Here is a 22595-nt window from a genome sequence, read left to right as displayed (position 1 = left end):
TGGCTCTCTTGGCCATACATATGATTCTTTATTCATGGCGCAATGGAGTAAAATGATTGGCAATCGAAGTACAAGTTAAAATCATACACAATTTTCACTTACGAATGTGTAAGAATGCAAAACACATTGAAAATTACTTACAAAGCATAGCATTAGCTAAAACAGCCACATATGGGCATCACTTGAGTTCACAAACTTTTAGCCGATTATATTGTCGAAGTCAATTTTGGAATAGTTGAGTCAAAGCTCATTTCATAATCTTTCTTACATTATTTTATTTCATTGGCACCATTTGTCACAAGTATAACTTTCACTATTGGTACGTTGGTCACACTTTATATTCTCAATTTACTGATTTCACTTCCAACCATCTTTATAGGATATCAACAATAAGACATTCCCAATAAAGACTATAGGTACATATTGAGCAATTAAGAGTCTTAAGAATATTGAGATTTTCTCACATAAATTGGCATACTAGCTTTCATTTGAAATACGATTCAAGCCACCATATTTTAATATGCAACCCATACTTTGAGACTCACGGAAATATTATGGAATTCAATTCCAAGAGAAAAAGTTTAGCCAACATACCTCAATTGAGCTTTCCTTAAATTACTACAACGTTCCGGAAATTCTAGCAATCCCAATCTCTAGGATGAAGACCTAGTGAGTTTCCCTCCTTAATCTTCCAAAAGTTGAGCAACAATTGAAGAATCAATCATTGAGGAACACCTTATCACTCTAAGACACACTCTCTCACTCTAAAATATTAGGTTATACCTAAAAAATGACCCAAAGAGTGTATTTAATGAAATAGGGTCGGGCTTTAAAAACCCAAAAATGAAGCTCCGGAACAGGTTCTGCAGTTGCATATGCGACCGTATAGTAGTTATGCGGACCGCATATCGGTCGTATAATTGGTGTCCAAAATGACCAGAAATCTGCCTTAGTCTGCGGTCCGCATAACTGTTCTGCGGTCGCATAGTACACCGCATAACAGTTATGCGGTCGCATAGTACACCGCATAACAGTTATGCGATCGCATAGTCGACCGCATAATTGCTTCCAACTTACCCAATTAACTGCCTCACTCTGCGGCCATTATGCGGTCCGCATAGTGATTCTGCGGTCGCATAATGGACCGCATAAATGCTCTTTTCTGCCAAAAATTTTCCTTTACTTTCCCGTGCATTATTCAACCCAAAAAATCCAAGCCGCGGCGAGCTTCTTAAACACGTAATCCTAGTTCGGCACCATAAAATATTATTTTCTTTGTAAATTTTACCGGACTTTATACTTAAGTTCTTCAATTATTTTTTAACGGGGTATTACAAAGATCTCCATCCCCGTGTAGTCCAGCGCCTGTGGGTTACGGGCTTCTACAGGATTTTGGAAATCGGGCGGCTGCAGCTCGACTAGTCTTTGGTCACGGCCCTGATAGAGCAGTGGCAACCGGAGACGCACACATTCCACCTGCCCATTGGTGATGCCACCATAACGTTGCAGGATGTGGAGGTTTTATATGGGTTGCCCGTTGATGGACTGCCCATTGCACTGCCTCAGGCCATGGGAGAGATTACGCGTGGGCAGTATTTGGATATGCTGCAGCAGCTCACTGGTTTTAGGCCACAGGATCAGGGTCCAGTCACATGAGTTTGACAGCTATTCGACAATATTTGGAGATATTGCACCCCGACATCACTGGCGAGACAGATGATCTGCACATTCATCGGTATACGAGGTTGCTGCTGCTCCTTATGTTTGGAGGGGTCTTGTTCCCGAATACTTCGGGGAACCTAGTCACCTTGATATATCTTTATCATCTTCAGCGGCTAGATTATTTACCCTAGTACAGCTGGGGTGCTACTGTTCTCGCCTACTTGTATAGGCAGATGTGCCGAGCGAGCATGGGCACCCAACATGACGAATGTGGATTTTTGTCGCTACTACAGGTGACAACATATTTGAATACTCTATTCACTATAACATATCTAGTAAAAAATAATCTTAAATTTTACGTTAACTTTGTATGTTAGGTTTGGGCCTGGGAGCGGTTCCTGCAGTTGTAGGCACCTCTACCACCATTACCTCCGGATATACCACCTCCGTTTCTCCCTTTAGTTAGGAGGTGGGTTCTCCGGCAGGGATACGTACATATCTACGAGGCTCGGCATAATCTCCCCCTTTGCAGGAATTTGTTGGATATGCTGGAGGGCGCACAGGTAAATGTATACCTAACTTTACTTGGTATAACTTCACATGTGTTGCGCATACTCACGTTTTTTGTTTTTATTTAATAGTTCATCTGGACGCCATACAGCGACGACTTGATAGGTGGCCTGCCCGATTATTGCTCGGCCTACCGACTGATTTGGAGCACTTTCGTCCCGCTGATGTGCCTCGATATTGTGGAGCACCATGCCACGGAGCGGGTACTTCGCCAGTTTGGCCGTCCGCAGCTTGTACCGAGAGGGGTGACATGGGAGCCCACGCATTATCAGCGACATGATCGTTCCAGGGTGGACGACGCACATGTGGCATGGCTAGAGGCGCAGGTCGATACTTGGGACCGCGCGAGCTGACCTGATTCAGCCCCCCTCCCCCTTCACAGAGCCGGACGAATACTATTCATGAGTATATGCCCTGGTACCGCCGCGTTCCCCGACTTTTCGTCGGGAATCCCATTCATCGAGCTGGCGGTCGGTACATTCTATACGCCGGGCGGCACGAGGCCTTGGTATGTTTTCTGGTATTATTAGTTATATAACTGTAACATAGTATTCTATAGTTTATATTTTATACGTTGTGCAGGCTATTGGCCTACATATAGTCTACCAGATGGGATTGCAGATGCAGCAGCATGCCGGCGAGGGAGCAGCCGCTTTTCACGATTATGGCCGACTGGTTGCAGAGGTGGCTGCTCGGACACTGCAGCGAGCCCGAGAGGATCAGTTCTTAGGACACGACCATGCTTATGTGGCTCCAGAGTAGTACCAGCGAGGTAGGGGTATCCCACGAGGTAGGGGTGCCCACGAGGTAGGGGTGCCCCACGAGGTAGGGCTTCCCCACGGGGTCGTGGTAGGCGGCAAGGAGGTGGTCCCTAGCAAGGGGGCGTTGAGGCCCCTGTTGATGATGTTGATGCTAATCTGCCGGGTGACCTTCATGAGCCGGACGAGTATCCCAGCAGCATGCCGTCATACAGCCTTGGGCTGCAGCTCTCTCCAAGGACTTCGCAGGTGACCCCGTCAGGTCTATTATTGACTGCGGGCAAGGACATTACCGGAGAGGATTGGGATGCATACTTCCCAGGCCCATCAACCACTGCTGAGGATCGGCCGACCCGAGATATGGATAGTGGGCACCGGTTGAGTTATGGCTCATCATCGAGGGGTGCTGGGGAGTTTTTACAGGCGCAGGTATGTTTTTATTAGTATTTACTTTAAATTTATTTTTCTTTTCTCATTTATTTTTCATAAATAACTTTATTAATTTTCTTATTAAGGCTTCGTCCTCGCCCGTCACGGAGGCCGCTTTGTGTGATGCTGACCTGGCTGCGACGGGTGATTATAGTCTGGAACCCGACGAGATCGTGGTAAGACAATTTAAATTGTTATGACTTAATATATATTTTCCTATACTGAGCTGACTTATTATTCTGTAGGTTACTACTGGACCGATGACCCCTTCTACTGATCCTGCCAGCACTACGGATGATCATGCTGCAGCGCACCCTTCTATAAAAAGGCGACGTGATGAGGATGATCCTGATAGCGTAGCCGGGTGGGATGGAATGCGCCTCAGGCCAGCGGCTTCATTGAAGCACACAGGTTGTGGAACACATTGATTTTTTTTATTTTATTTTTGTATTTGATGTAAATATTATTTTATGTAAATAATAGCAAATAATTTTTATTGTTTTCGTTATATGTGCATTATGTATATATTTTCCGGGTTCTTCGTTATTTTAATACTGCAACACGAACACAAACATAACAACTTAACATAATTTAAATTCGGCACACATAATGAAAATACATGACATGGAAAGCATAAAGATAAAATACAACACTTAACACATATATTGGTTTGTTTAGTCAACTATTCTCTTCTTCAACCACTCAAATTGATCCAACAACTTATTTTTTCTTTCTTCCACCTCTTTTAGTTTCTCCTTCAACGCCGCAATTTCTCGTTTATACATGACCTCATCACGTTCGTATCTTTTGTTCACATCATGAAAATACTGCAAAGTTTGTTTGTAGCATTCCTGCTTACATAGTGCATCAATCCATACCTCAAAATTGCAAAAACGATTGTCGGGAATCCTATAAAACTTGTTCACACAAATCCAGTATCGGTGCCCAACTTCACCATCATTCCAACAGTCCACCATCATACATTTTTTGCCGCATAAATAATGGGAACATAAGATTTAATTTGATACAATTGAAAAATGGATCATTATCAATAAGATTTAACAACAATGAAAACATAATTTTATTTGATACATCTTGCAACATAAACAAGTACATACACTTATTACAACTATATTACGAAACCCAGTTACTACGTGTATCCTTGATAGTTTGGCACATTGAAAGAACTCCCACCAAGAGCTGGATTACCACCGCCACCCAAACCAGCCGAAGGACATTTTCGACGGCCATGTCCTGTTTGCAAGCATATACCACATTTGCGCGCATAAATGATATCGCTAAAATCCATTTGGTTCCGTATATGCTTTCTCTTCTGCACCTATATTCGACGCAAAAGCTCCTTGTTACACACCATTTTAAATAGTTCCGGCGGCCAATAATGCTCTGTACCCACTGGCTGCAACTGCCCACTATAGGTATTTAAGTATGCAGCGACACTATATTATTTATCAACATAGTTGGTTGACCTTAAACCAACATGTTGAAAGTACCTGATGGCATGTGAGTACGGCATGTGGTAGATGAACCATTTCCTACAAGAGCATAACCTTGTAGATTCATTTATGGTATGTACATTATTCCCCCTATTTTGATGGATAGGAGTGCGAAATTCAAAAAACATTTCTGTTGTGATTATACTGTAAAAATAAATACCAATTTGCTCGCCGCCTGTATTTCTCAAATTTCTTCATCGACAGTGGCATAAATTCAACACCTCTTTCCATCAATGATGTTGCAGCTGCATCCCTTTCAACAAACCTCTCTGCCATCAGCTTGAAGGACATGCGCACCATGGTAGTGACATGCAATCCTCTTCCCGACTTCAATAACCCGTTGAAAGACTCTGACACATTTGTAGTCAGAATTCCCCATATTTTTTCACCATCCGCATGCAAAGTCCACTTGTCAAGCTCATGTCGTATCAACCAACCATAGGCTCTCTCGTCTTCCTGCCTGATAGATTCCATATGCCTCCGGAATTTATGCTCTTGGTGTTCTGTTGCTGCCATCCACATCAAATCATGCAGATCTTTGTTGGGATGTACCTTCTGGATATTAGCCTTCAGGTGCCTCACGCAATAACGGTGGTAGGCATAAGGTTCTTGCCATGCAGGCAAATTCTGTACAGAACTTAAGATACCACCATGCCGATAAGATATTAGACAAATACCGGAATGCTATTTGATAACGTGCTCTTTCAAATGGTTCAAAAACAGCGTCCACGTCTCTTGACTTTCATTGGCACAAATAGCAAAAGTTAGAGGAAATATTTGTCCATTAGCATCTACTGCAACGGCGATCAAGAGCTTGATATCATACTTTCCATAGACATGAGTGCCGTCTATGGATATTACCGGCCGACAATGCGAAAAATCATCAATTGCTGGTTTAAATGCCCAGAACACGTAATTGAATATATATTCTGATTTTTTCGGACTCCGCTCAAGCTTCCATTCAATATCCGTCCCGGGGTTAAAGTATTGTAGTGCGGCCGTGTACCTAGGTAGAGCTGCAAATGACTTATCGCAGTTACCATAAACAATTTCAAACGCACGTTTGCGCCCGAGAAATGCTTTTCTTTTGGTAATAGTATGACCATATTCATAGTGGACTGATGTAATGCACTCTTTGATTTTATACCTTATGGACGCTTCAAGGTGTGGAATAAGGACAAGAGAAATCAAGTCAATATCCAAGTTGAAATGATTCCCATTGAATGTGTCCATTTCACATATGTGGGTGAAAATATATTTACCCACTTTTCACATACCTGTGTTCTTCTTACTCGCACGCAGCATCCAATGACAACCCGTAAACCATCTGCGGCAAATAACCTTTCATACATCCGAACTTTTCTCCCATACCGTTATCTCACGACACTCTTTTACGCTGTACATTTTCGCCGCCCTTCTTAGGCGCGCTTTATCAGGAAAAAGCATGCCCTTTGCCAGCACCGTTGGTCTATAATCATCCCACATTGCTGTCCGAATTTCATCAAAATCCTCTTCGCTCTTCTGACATTATGAAAAAATGCTTGAGAATTTAACAAGAAGAAAAATTTAAACGGGAGTTAGGAATATTTTTGAATGGATTTTTGTAAAATCTTAATGCCTTTAAATAAGGCAATTCCTAGCTCGGGGGCTGAATTGTTTTAGGTATAACGCTCTTTTAAAGGATGCTATACCCATTTGAATTATTGTTATGTCAGTTAAATGAAGGATACTTATTGGTGGGCCCACAAAACAGGTATAACGCTCTTTAAAAAAGCGCTATACATATATAAAACGCGATTCTTAAAGACGTTATATGTATATCACTCTTTTAAAAAGCACTATATATTAACGTCCAAAACTTCCGTTAATGTATAACGCTCTTGTAAAAGAGCGTTATACATAAAAAAAAAAAAAATACTCTTTTTTTTAACATTTATTTTCGTTCTACTTGTCAAAAAGAACCACAATTAGTTTCTCGATTCTGGTTTCTTTGCTGTCCAAAGAAAAATCGAATCAATCAAATCGCAAAGAAAAAATTAACGCTTACTCCAGGAAACACGTGTCGATATCGGGCAGCCCTTATCGAATTGGTCCCCCTTTAAAAGTTTGCAGACCCCACCTTCCTAGTACCTGCTTTGCACCATGGTGGGTGCCAACAATCTGACACGTGTTGGTCGCTTTAATGAATAAAAGGTGTAGATTAAATGTATAGGCGAAAGAACGACAAAATCCAAATCCTCTCTCTTTTTTCTTCATAGAATCTGACAAAAGACATGCCGTTACGCGGCTGTGCGCTAAATGACAAAATACGTGTCATACTCCAAGGTAGTGGATGTAGTTTGATTGAGATAGTTAGGGTAATTTGGTCAATGCACATAGCTGGCGAGAGAAGAGTGCTAATAATATTTTGTTGCCACGTGCCATGGCGTCGGCCGCACGCAAGGAAAGCTAGAGTTACAACATGTTTTGGAGTTTTTTTTTTGATAATATTATCCCTTTGGAGTATAGGTCTATTTTGGTCACTTAAATATAAACTTGAGCATATTTAGTTCTTTAAAGTGGAGCACCTTTAGTTTCGTTATCACAATATATTCAAAAACTAACGGTGTTACCTAACTCTTATTAATGAAACAAATCTTTTGCTATGAAGCAAAATATTTCCTCTTCTTTTATTGGATAACACAAATTATCACTTTAATTCCTCATTTTTAGATAATGTCTTCTAAAATTTTGACTTTGAAAATATCCCCTTTTGTGCCAGTTTTCAATGAGAAAATGACACTGTATAGTCGCTGTAAAAATAATAGCCGAAAACTCCAAAACATTTCAGTTGATTTTTTCAAAAAGAAAAGTTAAAATTTGAAAAAAATAGAGCTACCAGGATCACTTCTAGGCATATTATTGAAGCAAACGAATAACCAAGTTGTATTATCACTTTTAGCCCGTGTCAGAAACTATTTACATCTGGTAGCAGAATATATATATATATATATATATATATATATATATATATATATATATATATATATATTATTTTTCGTATTATTTTTACAACGGCTATACAATGTCATTTTCTCATTGAAAACTGGCACATAAGGAGATATTTTCAAGGTCAAAATTTTAGAAGACATTATCTAAAAATGAGGAATTAAAGTAATAATTTACGTTATCCAATAAAAGGAGAGGAAACGTTTTGCTTCAGAGCAGAAGATTTGCTTCATGAATTAGAATTGGGTAACACCGTTAGTTTTTGAATACATTGTGTCAGTGAGACTAAATGTGCTCCACTTTAACATACTCAAGGGACTAAATATGCTCAGGGCTATATTTGAGGGACCGAAATAGACCTACCCTCAAAGATAAGGGATAATATTGGCAAAAAACTTGCATGTTTTGATTAGACGATCTTATTGTATAGTATTGTATTAAAATTTATATTGTTGTTTTAATTTTGATACATTTTGTTTCATTTCAAGAGTAGGTGTTCGATTGCATACGGATTTAACTCTATTTTTTTCTTTATAATTTAGAAGCTTGTGATTTTAAATACACTTGTCAATTTGTATGGTTATAGAACGATAAAGAAATAGTTGTATAAACTGGAATGAAGAAGTATTATATAAGACCAATAATGTTATATACTAGCAAATGCTGAATTGTTTTATTGCAACACATGCATTTAAGGGATGAGTGTTGCAGGTGATAATAAGAGAAGCTTGCTTTGATGTACATATGCTCCAATTTGTAGGTGTAAAATCATGGTGATCGAAAGAGTTAAAATTGAAAGAGTTAAAATGGTATAAAGTAGACATTAAATCATATGAAATGAAGTTATTTCCAAATAGCATCATTACAATCTCTTTGAATTATTACATACTTAACAAAAGATAGACAAAATGGAAGAAAATGATTCACCGCACGCGATTCCAATATTTTGGAATATATATTAAAATTTATGTGAATCTATTTTCTTTTTGGTCTGTTCCAAAAATAATGATCATTTTCTAAATTTGAAAATAATTCTGCTTAAACTTACAATTCTACCCTTAATGAGAAGCTTTTATAACCACACAAATACTTTGAGCTCCTTTTTGAATTGTTTAGGACCACAAATTCCAAAAGTCTTTATTTTTTCTTAAAATTCGTTGCCCTATCAAATAGGTTTACATAAATTAAAATAGAGAGAGTACTACTAGTTACTTTAATATGTTTGATGTAGGTCCTATTTTTTTTAAGAGTCCATAGTAGAAATTTTATACATTAGAAAATATAGAGAAATTTTGTTATTTTTATTTTTATTTTGGGCAATGAGATGAATTGAAACGGGAACAAAATCTTTATTCAAAAGCCACAAGTACAGATAATTGCTGGTAAATTCCAGATCTGATGCAGTGTACTAAACTGATTAAACTTCAATCTTAAAAAGTTGATACTATATAGTATTGCAGTTGAATATTCCCTCTTCCCTCCCTGTTACTAAAATGAAAACGAAAAAGAACTCATCTATTCTCTTCTTCTCTCCTTATTTCTTAGACAAAGATAATAGAGAAGATTTTACGTATTATTTACAAATGTGTGTAAATTAATGGTGGGTCATATTACACAGTGTATATTTTGGCGCCTGCTTTGTCGTCTATTGCCCCTTTGCTTTTTGACTCCATGCCCATCTCTCTCTCCTCTCCTTATCCTTCTTACCCTTTTTTCTTCTGTTCTTATTAACTGTCTTTATATTTCCCTTCTCTATTCCTCTTTCACTCTCTGTCTCCGTCTCTATTCCTCTATCCTCTTCCTAATAAGCTCTCTGTTTCACTAGTGCTGTTTTTTCTTGGTACTCTGTTCTTTTCTCAGTAGTGTTGTTTTGAAACTCAAAACGAGAAAGCAAAGAAATCAAAGTCTCTTTCGCATTATGAGCGCTAAAAGCTGATCTTTTTTTAAGTTTAGTGACCCTTTCTAAGTGTCTCTAAAGATTGATTATTGTGTAATAGCCATGGCAGGTGATAATGAAGTTAACGCTGCTGAATCTAAGGTATTTTCTTTAATTCAACTTGTTATGTTCTAGTATATCTAATTTCGACCATTCTTTGCATAATTTCTTGGCGTTGCTGTTATCAAATTTGTTAGTTACTTCAATTAAAGGATCATTTCATGTATAATCAACGATTCTGTTTTTTTTTTTTTGTAATAATAAAGAGTTTAGTCAGTTTTCTGAGAAAAGTTCATTTTTTTGAGAACCCAACCTTATATTTGGGGCAAAAGCAAGAAACTTACGTTGATTTTGCTGATATGAGCTTTGCTTATGTATTTGCTCTGACATTCTTATGTTTCTTTGGCATATCCTTTTGCCAATTTAACACCTTCTATGAAATTACCGTTTCTTTCCTATTGCTGTTTGGGGGTTTAATTTTTTCTTATTTTACCATCATTTCCTTTTTCTGGTTATGCTAAAAAAGAGAAAAACTATAATTCCTTTTACCCTTTCAAAAAAGAAAGAAGAAGAAAGTTTGATGCTTTCTTTTTGTAATGCCTAGTTGTGGATAAAGATGCATTCGCTATGATCAATTTGTTTCTGGCATCAATTTAGATGTTTTGTAATGACTAGGGATTTTGTCCCTTTTGACAGAGATTGGTTCCACTTAATACATGGATCCTCATTTCCAATTTCAAACTGGCTTACAACATGCTACGCCGGTCTGATGGCACATTCAATCGCGATTTAGCTGAGTTCTTGGAGCGAAAGGTCCCTGCAAACTCATTTCCAGTTGATGGTGTTTTCTCTTTTGATGTTGTTGATCGGGCGACAAGCTTGCTTAACCGCGTCTATAGACCTGCTCCGGACAATGAGGATGAATGGGGTAAAGTAGAACTTGAGAAACCATTGAGCACCACTGAAATTGCTCCTGTTATTGTGTTCTTTCATGGTGGAAGTTTTACTCATTCCTCAGCTAATAGTGCTATTTATGATACATTCTGTCGTCGCCTTGTTAGCATTTGTAAGGCTGTTGTTGTATCTGTGAACTATAGACGATCTCCTGAGCATCGATACCCTTGTGCATATGATGATGGATGGAGTGCTCTTAAATGGGTAAAGTCAAGGCCGTGGCTTCGGAGTGGGAAAGATTCAGAAGTTCATGTCTACTTGGCTGGTGATAGTTCTGGTGGTAACATTGCTCACCATGTTGCTGTGAGGGCTGCTGAAAACGGGGTCGAGGTATTAGGTAATATTCTCCTTCATCCCATGTTTGGTGGGCAAAAAAGGACTGAATCTGAGAAGAGATTGGATGGGAAATTTTTTGTAACAATTCAAGATAGGGATTGGTATTGGAGAGCATATTTACCACAAGGAGAAGATAGGGACCATCCGGCATGTAATATATTTGGACCTAGAGGTAAAAACCTAGAAGGAGTTAAGTTTCCAAAGAGCCTAGTTGTGGTAGCTGGTTTGGATCTTGTTCAAGATTGGCAATTGGCTTATGTTAAAGGCTTGCAGAAATCAGGGCATGAGGTGAATCTACTATACCTAAAGCTGGCAACGATTGGTTTCTACTTCTTGCCTAATAACGACCATTTTCGCTGCCTAATGAAGGAGATAACCAGCTTCATCCATCCTAACTGTTCATAGATTTACTTAACTTCAGTTATAGGCAGCCTATACATAACAAAATCTTGACCTTCCACTCAGGTTCTTCCTCTTCAGTAGTATATAGTATATCGTGTATATTAGATGATTAGGTAGATACTTCTCACCCTTATTCGTACGTCTTTTGGGTTGTAATCTCCATCTAAGGATCAGTTTTATGGTCTTCTACATGTAAAAACAGTGGAGGTGTTCAGTGAGGAAGTCAGCCAATCTGGTGCCTAAGAATTGGTATTTGAGTAATTCAAAGAAGCTTCATCTTGTTTGGAGCTTGGTTTGTGAAGTTATGTAGAATTGGGGTTGGGACTTGTATTGATAATTTAGGCAGTAGATTTCTTGGTGTCTCAGTTGTTTCCAGCATCTGGCTACTACCACTAAAAAGACTAATTTCATATGTATTGTGCTCTGGAGATATAATATAAAGATTTTGTTCCTTCGTTGCTTTTCTCCTCTGTAATTCACCATTTGAATAGTTCATATTGTTGTTCTCTTAGTCATACTCATAATTGTTTTGGTGAAAAAGGTTAAATCATTTCTTGGAAAAAGATTATCCGTATACCAGGTATTTGCTTCAAGACGTACAACAACAAATTCAGTATAATTTCACAGGTGAAGTCGTAGGCAGACTTGGGACATCAAAACGTACCGTTTTCTAAACTTCACTAGCATTTAATCGTGGTTAAGAAATATATATTCTCATTTTAATTGAAGACTCTTGGTTCTTGTAAGTGTTTTTTTTTCTTTTTTAGGAATAGAGAAAAAAAGCAACCTCTTTGTATCCCAGTAGGGATTATAATAAGTAGCTTATCGTGGAAGCAGCAGAAAGGCGACACCCAAAACACAAGTGAATTGCATACATTGTTCCATTTGATTGAACAGGCCAATGACAGTGTGACAAACCCCGTCCATCCAAAATACTACTACACTACTTCTAATGTATTTTTGTGATTGGACGAGTGTGATTCCTAGTTGTTGTCATAATCAATGACTTCTTTCCATTTCTTGACGTTGATCGACTCTCATTTCTTTGTCATATCTTGGTGTTGTACTGTTGTTATAGATGGGTCCTTTTTGGAATCTGCGATACTTTAGGGAATTTGAGACATTTCCTCAAGCTTTGGGTTTTTTTGTGTAATTGATAATGAGTAACCGGTTAAAAAAGAGTGACCACTTAGCCCTTTTCTTTTCGGGTTCAAAATAAGTGTTCCCGCTCACCAAATCAAGAAAGAATTAATCTTATATTTTGCCCTTATTTACATATCTCTACAAGTATTTTAAATTACAATATATGGTTATTCTATGTTTGATTGCCATTCAAATTTCACGTTTTTTAGCATATTCCAAGTTTCGCTCACTTATGGTTTGGTCTATGGAGTGTTCTTTTAATCATTGCAATATGTTCATACTAGCTAATTTTAAGTGTTAATTGTTAAGTGGCCAACGTCAATGCGTCAAGTTTTAGTTAGGGGTAGTTTAGTCAAATTATTTTTTTTCCTTAGGAGTTAGTATTTTACTTAAGAGGTGTGCAAAATAAATACCTATTTTGAACCTGAGGAAATATTAATTTATTAGGATTAGTGAGATAAAGTAAGGTGATTATGTGTATTGATTAGTAGTAGAAGGAAAATTTTGGTACAACGGTGATAGTTGTTGACATGTGACTAGTATGTCACTTGTTTAAGGCACAAATAGCAATGCAAGTAAGGTACATGCATAAGATTCAATTTGGTCCTTTATGTGTATTAATTAGCAGTAATTAGTGATAACAATATATATACAAAGACACATATTACTATAATTTATTTAGTGTAAATAGTGGGTAGGAGACTAGGACTAATTAATTCTCCTCCAACTGTTGGGGACCATTTCGAAAAACAAAACAAAGCAAAATGCTCCCTGTTTTTGTTTTCACATTAGTGGGAACACTTCAATGTTCGTTAACATTAGTTCAATTTTGTCCCAAATAAAAATATATTATGTGGACGGTAAATATTAATAATGAGATACGCTTATATTGATTATTAAATGCTCTTTCTATTCTAATTTATGTGACATATTTTGAATTGACACGTAGTTTAAGAAAGAAATAGAGAATTTTGAGACTTGTAACCTTAAACACTCTGTAACATTTGTTTGACTATCAAACTTTCTATTAAAACTAAAATGATAAATGTAAAGCTAATTGTTTTCAAATATAAAAAAAATAGTTTCACATAAACTAAATAAAATAGAATAATTAATAGGAAATTGTGTACTTAGGAAGGAAAAAAAAAGTAACAACAGGAAAAAGATAGGTAATGTTATCTTTCTTTTTAGTTGATACTTTTTCCAGGCCAATTGCTTGCTTAGTAGAGTTTTCTTGTATGGAAGAATAGCTTCGATTCAATGCTGCCAAAACCCATTTGATTTGACATCTTAAACTGATTAATAACTCATTATTGTCGTTTTGTGAGGATTAACAGCTGGATATAGTAGAAGTTTATACAAACGTGAGTTAAGGACAAGGTGAAGTCATTGTCATCAAAAGATCTTTTTGATTATGCTTATTAATGGTAGCAGCTAATGTTGACAAAAAAATAATGTTGTGGAGTTGCTTTTCCCAAGTTTCCTCTATTTTCAAACCTTTCCATCCTATAACTTAAGCCTTCGAACTTAAAGGAACCAAAATTTTAAGTTTAATTATGAGCATAAAGATTTAGTATAATATGTGGTGTGTGGTCAGTGCATCATGAGTTTAAGTTCTGCTAGGGATTTAGGTGTGGTATTTAAGTGGCCAAGAAGGTAAAGAGGCCATATCTATTATTCACCGAGTTTTAAATTCTTTATTAAAAGGAAATTAAAATTAAAGGAGTGGAATCAAGAGAATATATCTATCTATCTATCTATCTATATTATTATAAAAATATGAATATAATGTCGATTTACAAAAATAACCTTGTAATATTAAACATAATAACTCATAATAAAAGGACATAACCGGAATTCTAAATATTAGCCTTATAATCTTATTAGTTTTAGGATATAATACTACACATTAGAAATCCTATTAGTATAATTATTCTCAAGCTGTCTAATTCATATAAAATTGAACATATAAATATCTTTTCTCATGTAATCCTATTACTTTTAGGATATACTTCTTAAAAATTTCTATTACTAATTTAATTTGAAAACGTATTATAATATCCTATTACTAATTTAATTTGAGAATGTATTATATTGTTCAAATCCATTTAGAAAAAAATGTGAGCCTACATTATTATAAAATTATAAATACAATATTAATATATCAAAATTGCCCTAAAATATTAAACGGAAGAACTCATAGAGAAAGGACATAACTGCAATAACTTCTATGCTAATACCTTCTATGCTAATTTTTGATATTTAAGATTTTAAATTAATAAAATTTTATCTATTAAATTCTCATTAAAAATATGTAGGAAGGTTTAATAAAATTAATTTCATAATAATCCTTCGTATTGGCAATACATTACCACTACATAATGTCCAATACGAAGAAAAAATAAAAGTAATATTAAATAGACTGCATAAAGAGTTGAAATTGAGAAAAAAAAAATACCCCACGATAATATATTTTATTTTATATTTGAACTATTTTTCTACTCAAATAATATTTTTTAATTAATTTTTCGTGTAGTATTAAAAAATACCCAAGTATTAAAAAATAAATAAGAAAATATTTAAGAATATAAATGTGTGAGAAAAAGAAAAAAATGGCTGGTAAGAGTCAATACCACTAATGATTCTACAAACATAAAGATCTAAAAGTGAAATATCATATCAATCTTTTACTCTTTGAAAATAAAATTTATGGTGGATAAAATTATAATTAAGATTAAATATTCAAAATAAGAGATGAACTAATATTAAGATCTGAATCAACATAGAGTAAATTATTGTCTTTTGTTAAAATCAAATAATTAAATCTTTTAATTAATTATTTAGCAAGAGAATCCAATCCAATTATTTCTTATATTCATCATATGGGTAGAATTCTTATTCAAGTTAAAAGAAAACCTTAGGGTATATAAATTTATTCCATAAAAAGAGCGTTAGAATAAAATTAAAAAGTTTAATATATTATTAAGAATCAAAATGCTATACAAGTGTCTGAGGAAGTACAATCAAAACTAAATCCAAAATAAGAACAAATTTTTAAGACTATATTATAAAGAGTTGACTCTGCTATAAAGGAATTATTCTTTGTAGATGCCTCCGACGGAATCGAAATAATATTTCTATGTCATGCATTACTTGCAAATATCATATCAAGAGGCATGACTGTGTTGGCAATAATAGCAAGTGGTGTACCAACAATGATTTTATTATGAGGTCACTCACTTTAAATTTGATATACATTTTCAAACAACTTAAATAACTATCACAAATATATCAAAGCAGAGCAATGGTGCTAAATTTATAAGGAAAAACAATTGATAATATGGAATGAAGTATGTATGGCTAAGTGTCAAACGAAGTTCTAGAGATATATTGGATATTAATAAACCGTTTGGTGAAAAATTAATGATTTAGGAGGTGATTTCTGTCAAGTACTACCAGTAGTTCCAAAATCAACAAAAATAAAGACTATAAAAGCTAGCTTGCCAAAGTTATACTTCTAGCCTCAAATGAAAAAGATTCAACTGACGAGAAATATAAAGTAAGAACAGATCCAGTATTCAGCGTCTTCTTGCTTCGTGTCGGAAACGAATAAGAGCATCCAATAAAAGATGATTTTACCTTTTCCTGAACACTTGGTTATCAATCCCAATGATAATAGTAGTGCATTTAATAAGAGAAATATTCCTATCATTAGATTAAAACGCAATTTGTACAATTCGCATGATAGAATTAAAAAGATATATTAGCTTGCAGAAATGAATATGTTAATTAACTAAATAAAAGGTTAATTGCAAAATTTTATAGTAAAAATAAAATATTTTTTAGTTTTTGACTCATCAGAAAATGATACCAATAATTACTACCTAGAAGAATACTTAAATACTTTAATACCAAATGTCCTTCTACCATACATATTTATTGTCAAGTTTATTATTTTTTACGTATGTTAGTGTCACCGTATATATAATAGACTAAGTTAAAATTGATATTCCATTGTATATAGGTTAATTTTGAAAAATAAATGTACGTCATGCTACTGAAAAATTTAGATACGCCGAATAACTTATGTAATAGCACACAGATGGTATAAAAGTTTTGAAAATAACGTCATATATGCAAAAATTATGATACTGGTCAATGTGCTTCTAAATATATTATTATCCTTGAATTCAACTTTCGTCTTCCGAAACTAAGGTATATTCTTTTAAGTTTGTGTGAAAATATTTTTTAGTATGTTTATGTTTTACAAATATAACAAATAAAGTACAAGGACAAATATCCTAAATATTAGACTATATTTACCGCAATATATTTTCTTGCACAAACAATTGTATGTTGCACTTTCAAGAGGGATATCAAGATCGACAACAAGAGTTTTGGTTAAGGTAGAGCAACCAAAGCATTAGGAGGAAGCAAACACAAAAAAATATTGTCCACAAAGAAGTGTTCTCTAAGATATCATCACATTAAATATTTTTAAACCATAATACTTAATTATCTAACTAATATGACAAAATTGATCATTTGTGTAAGTTTTAATGATGTCCTTTTATTTTAAATTCATGTACTATGCTAATGTAATAATATTTTTCGACATTTAAATGATTGTTGTATTATTATACATAAAATTTCACTAATTAATTAAATTTTATTAATCCTTCATATAAATAAATATTAAAATATCACGTGATATTAATAACGTGCAACGCACGTTCATAGATACTATATATATATATATATATATATATATATATATATATATATATATATATATATATATATATATATATATATATATCTGATAATAGTGTCTAGTTAGCACCTACACTAGTAAGGACTTCGGCTTGAGAATCAATACCATAACATTTAAAGAGATAGGATCACCGTTAAATATATAGACTAATAATGTAATGAACAAATGATCTACACCACTATTAGAGTTTCAACTTCTTAAGCAATGGGTTGCATCATTATCTCGTACGACTAGATACAAATTATAATCAGCTCGTTGAAAAAAGAAGTAATAATATGGCCTTAATGCTAACCCTACACGTGCCTTGTCTAGTTTACTACCATCAGTGGCGGACCCAAATGATGGCTAGTTGAACCCGCTTCACAAAAAAATAATATTGTGTATATGTATAAATTATGATTAAATTTGTGTAAATTTTATATAAATATTTAATTTGAACTCACTTGACAACTACTATTTTACCACTAAATTTATATACTTCTAAGATTGAACCTGCTTGTACAAAATTTTGGGTCCGCCACTGACAACCATATCTCATGTTTAGTAACCAAAGAAAGTTCTTGTGTAAAGATGGATCCACGATTTACATTCAATCTGTAGGCAAAGGCGGATTTAGGAATTTAAGTTTATGGGTTCCTACCGTAATCTCAAATTAATATACAATAATATGTGGGTTTACAATTAGATATTTATAAATATTTAGTGAATTTCTTAATAGAAATATAGTGTCTACGTAAAAGTTACCGGATTTTCATAAACCTAGTAACAATACTCTAGATCCACCAGTGTGTGTAGAGTGGATGTAGTTTATTATATATGCACATTACCTTTTAATTTTCTTATGTTATACATATATATGGTTCCGATTGACTGGATCCGAATCATGGTAGATGGCTGGAATGGATAATTTTTTTATAAAAATGAGATTTCACTTATAAAATACTCCTTTTAACTCAAATGATGCAATTTAAGTTGGTAGATTATCCAAATGAGATTCGTAAAAGAAGAAAAAGACTATCCAATCCCATCAAATTTGTGGAAGTGCAGCAAGTTATTAGACTTATGAAGGGCTTTTTTCATATTTCGAATGCGCCAAAAATTATTTTTACATTCCGCAGACGAAAAAAGTATAAAATTTGTATAATTTTTGTATATAACATACAAAATATATATATATATATATATATATAATATTTTTCGGGTATTATTTTGAGAGCGTCTATACAATGTCATTTCCCCAGAAATAGGAGTCATATGATATTCTGACTTCAGCCCATATTAATTCATTATTTATGAAAAAATGACGTTGTATAACCGGTCTCAAAGTAATAGCTGAAAAAATATAGTACTATATATTTTTTATATATATATATATATACACAAAAAATTATATATTTTTTTGGCTACAAATATAAATATTTTCTGGGGCAGGCTAAAAGTGATAACATCTAGTTTATGTTAAGCCCAATGATCCGCGTTCCACATTCCGTTTGCATAATTCTGAAACTTTTGCAACCTGTTGGGAACATCTACTCATATTATTGCTAGAAACTGATTGTCCATGAGTTGCTAAGTTGAGCTCTAGGCCCATCGCAACCCCATAACGGATTTAGAAGTACCATTCGAAAGCCCATTCATCACCACACCTTTAAACAATCAGGATACATCACATGTAACAATTAGCATATATTGGCCTAAGTGAAGGTTAGTTTTGAAAATTAACAAAGGAAGCTCAGGCATGAATCAGATCCATCCCTTGTATGCATAGATACGGGCAGATTCGAGCATGTGGGATGCACGTGAAGGAGATAAGCTTAACTTGGTTGAATTAATATCTCCTGATCGAAAATGGTTGCATAATTGATAAGGAGGAGTCTCAATCAAAGAGAACACTATCCAAGATAAGGGGAGGAGTTAGAGGTTGAGATCAACTAGAACTCTTCCACCAAGGAAGAGTAACATTAGAACTTTAGTTATTTTCTACTCTACTAACTCTATAAATCGCACGATGTTCTCATTCTACACGTGACGCACAAAAGCAGAAGTTAAACGTGAATTGAGAGAAATAGCAAGACATTTTGCAAGCAGTTCGTGTGTGATTCAAGTGTGCGAACCTGAAGTTACATGAACCAGATAGAAGAATCAGCTCCAAGTGTCTGTCTTTTATTCTAGTTCAATTGTAGCAGGTATTTTCATATTGTACCTTTCAGCTTTATCTAGAGGCAATTGTAATAGGTACTCAGATTATTCAAGTTAGAGTTAACTTGAAGTTGTCGCAACAGTTAGAGGCTGGTTGCCACAACGAGATTAGAGTTAATCCTAAATTTACAAAAGTGTTTTGTAAATGCAGTTTTTGGCTCAGTGATTTAGTGGAGAGTTTGGAAAAATCCTACTAGGAAGTAGGTCGTGGTTTTTTCACCTTTTGAGCCAGGTATTTTCCACGTAAAATACTTGTGTTCTTTAATTTCTGCATTTATTATTCCGCAACAGTAGTATAAGGAACACATAGAAGAACCAGGTCCTTCCATAATCTGTGCACGCGAAAAATTGGATACCACACAAATCACCCCCTCCCCCTGTGTGGTATTGAAGTTAAAACATCAGCATAAATAGTGCATATTTTTGATTTAGCATTTTCCACATTTCAAAAAGATCATGTAAATGGCTATTTATAGGTATAGTTTCACTTCGTTACTAGTTGATATGATTTTTTAGCATACCGCACTCATCTATTATATTGCACAGCGATCTAGACTTCATGAATTATGAGTAGGATTAGAGATGATAGACTACTCTAAGTAAGAGATTTGAGCAACTTTGTGTTCAATCAGAAGCCACTTAATAAAAGTCACTGTGTCTTGTGTGCTCTAATTCGCTGCTACTTCTTCCCAAATATGCTGCAATGAGTTCTTATGCCTTCTTTTCTAGGTAAACTCAGCGCAAATACACAACTGCAACACCATGAGTCAACAGCTAAGTATCGATGCAGAATATCTATTTAATCAATGCTTGTTAGCACTGAGTGGATGTTGCCAAATGGGAGTTATCTGGGAATGAGGCAATATCCAAGTGGGCGTGTTGGGTACATGTGGGTTCCAAGTGGCCGCACTTACCACAGGAAGGTTACAAGTGGTCGTGCAGCGCACGAATAGGTTCCAAGTGGCCGTTTTGAGCACAGTTAGATTCCAAGTGGTCTTGCTGAGCACAGGTAGGTTAGTGGTCATCTTGAGTATGAATAAGTTACAAGTGCTTTGCTGAGAACAGATAGGTTCATAGTGGCCGTGCGGAGCATGGATAAATTTTAAGTTACCGTGAGAAGTATAACTAAGTTCCACGTGACCGCACTAAACACGAAAAGGTTAGAACTAGTCGTGCTAAGCACGTTTAGATTCCAAGTGGCCGTGCTGAATGCTGGTAGGTTCCAAATGGCCATACTGACCACGGGAAGATTACAAGTGGCCATGCAGCACTAGCAGGTTCCAAGTGGCCATGATGAGCACGTAAAAGTTCTAATTAGTTCTGCTAAGCACATATAGGGTTCCAAGTGCCCACACATAGCACAACTAGGTTCCAAGGGGTCGTGCTGAGCACGAGAAGATTATAAGTGATCATGTTGACCACATGTAAGTTTTAAGTAGTCGTGTTGAACACGAGTAGGTTCTAAATAGTTTTGCTTAGCCCGCGATAAGTTCCAAGTGCTGAGCAAAGGTATGATTCAAGTGGCCGTGCTGAGCACATGAAGGTTACAATTGGCCGTGAAGAGTACGAGAAGGTTACAAGTGGCCGTGCAGAGCAACGATAGGTTTCAAGGAGCCGTGCTGAGCACACTGGCCCTATTGAGCACTTGGAACCTAGATGACGACTTGGAACCTATACGTGCTTAGCAAGACTACTTGAAACTTACCCGTTTTCGGCACGGCCACTTGGAACCTCTCCGTGCTCAGCACGACTACTTGGAACCTATTCTTGCTCAACACTTGGAAACTACCCCGTCCTTCACACAACTACTTAGAATCTACTCGCGCTCAGTAGCGGAGGAATTAGAGTTTGAGTTTATAGATTCTAAAAATGTATTTTATTAGGTTCTAAATAAATAATTTATATATATTAAGTATTATTTATCACAAATACAAAGTGTGGCCAAAAGTTACTAGGTCCTGGCGAAACCGTAAGTAGTATGCTAGCTTTGCCCCTGCTTAGGAGGTGTCGCTATTGTTAGAGACAAATTCAATGAACTCATTACTTTCGGCTCGAATTATATACTAATAAAATCCCACACTGAATTTTTTACACGTTTGATCTTTTTTTAACTATTATTTAAAAAAGTAGCATCATTTATTGTTTATTCCATAAAGAACACTTTTTTTTTTCATTATTCAACGTATATTTTTTTATATATATGTTTTGTATATATTGACATATATTATTATCGAAGTTGAAGGGCTGCATAGTCCATGGTAGTTTATCCTACTTAGCAAACACAACTAGCCTAAGTCAGTCAATGCCAGCAGACATAAATCTAATATTATAAAATACCCTAGTAAAAATGAAAATTACAACCAGAAGACAATCATGAGCACGAACAAACACAACAGAGTTGAGGTTTTTGTTAAATTTTTTAAAATTAAACATGTTTACAAGTAAAACAGCCCTTTACAAGGCCAAATTCCTTGCACAAGGAAGAGGAAATTAAGAGAAGATGTGGACACAGACAGACAAGAGAGAGTTAATGTCTTTCACGAGGAAAACTACGTTCCATTGATCACATAAGATAATAATGCATCTTAGGATCAAATAATATAAGAAGTATACGATGATCCAATATGTAGACTGTAACGTATATTTTATCTCTGACAGTTGAGTGTCCCCCTCCATGCCCAAAAACAAACGAAAAGCTGGAAAAAAGCATCCCTACCACTCCATTCTCAGTTGCTGTAAACAGGAAAAAGGAGACAACATCAACACTAGGCCTGAACAAAGATGCACGTACTTATACACCCACCCAACACTTGGATTTTGAACGTTAGATAACACCAAAACATACACAGAGAAAACACATAAAACAATCATGAATTACTAACATATAGAACTCATAGACGGATTCAGAATTTGTAGTAAGTAGTTCTAGT

General features: G+C 35.3%; 2 protein-coding genes across 2 annotated transcripts; one reads left to right on the top strand and one right to left on the bottom strand.

The window, feature by feature from the left end:
* Nucleotides 1-5050: 5050 nt before the first annotated feature.
* LOC138894919 (uncharacterized) lies at nucleotides 5051-6166 on the bottom strand. The gene is made up of 2 exons (XM_070179656.1): nucleotides 5630-6166; nucleotides 5051-5560 (listed from the first exon to the last, which is right to left on the bottom strand). Exons 1-2 carry the CDS (start codon nucleotides 6164-6166, stop codon nucleotides 5051-5053), a joined length of 1047 nt encoding a protein of 348 aa, XP_070035757.1.
* A 3522-nt stretch (nucleotides 6167-9688) lies between these two features.
* LOC104101438 (gibberellin receptor GID1B-like) lies at nucleotides 9689-12003 on the top strand. The gene is made up of 2 exons (XM_009608879.4): nucleotides 9689-9959; nucleotides 10554-12003. Exons 1-2 carry the CDS (start codon nucleotides 9921-9923, stop codon nucleotides 11550-11552), a joined length of 1038 nt encoding a protein of 345 aa, XP_009607174.1. The 5' UTR covers nucleotides 9689-9920; the 3' UTR covers nucleotides 11553-12003.
* The last annotated feature ends 10592 nt before the right edge of the window (nucleotides 12004-22595 follow it).

Source organism: Nicotiana tomentosiformis, chromosome 6 (assembly GCF_000390325.3).
Source record: "Nicotiana tomentosiformis chromosome 6, ASM39032v3, whole genome shotgun sequence".
Taxonomy (NCBI): Eukaryota; Viridiplantae; Streptophyta; class Magnoliopsida; order Solanales; family Solanaceae; genus Nicotiana; species Nicotiana tomentosiformis.
This window is presented reverse-complemented; position numbering and strand designations above follow the sequence as displayed.

Excerpts from the sequence above, each read along its gene's own strand:
- LOC138894919 (XM_070179656.1), bottom strand. The coding sequence starts at position 6,166 with ATGGACACATTCAATGGGAATCATTTCAACTTGGATATTGACTTGATT. Across the intron at positions 5,561-5,629 it reads TGAACCATTTGAAAGAGCAC|AATTTGCCTGCATGGCAAGA; the intron begins GTTATCAAATAG and ends AGTTCTGTACAG.
- LOC104101438 (XM_009608879.4), top strand. The coding sequence starts at position 9,921 with ATGGCAGGTGATAATGAAGTTAACGCTGCTGAATCTAAG. Across the intron at positions 9,960-10,553 it reads TTAACGCTGCTGAATCTAAG|AGATTGGTTCCACTTAATAC; the intron begins GTATTTTCTTTA and ends CCCTTTTGACAG.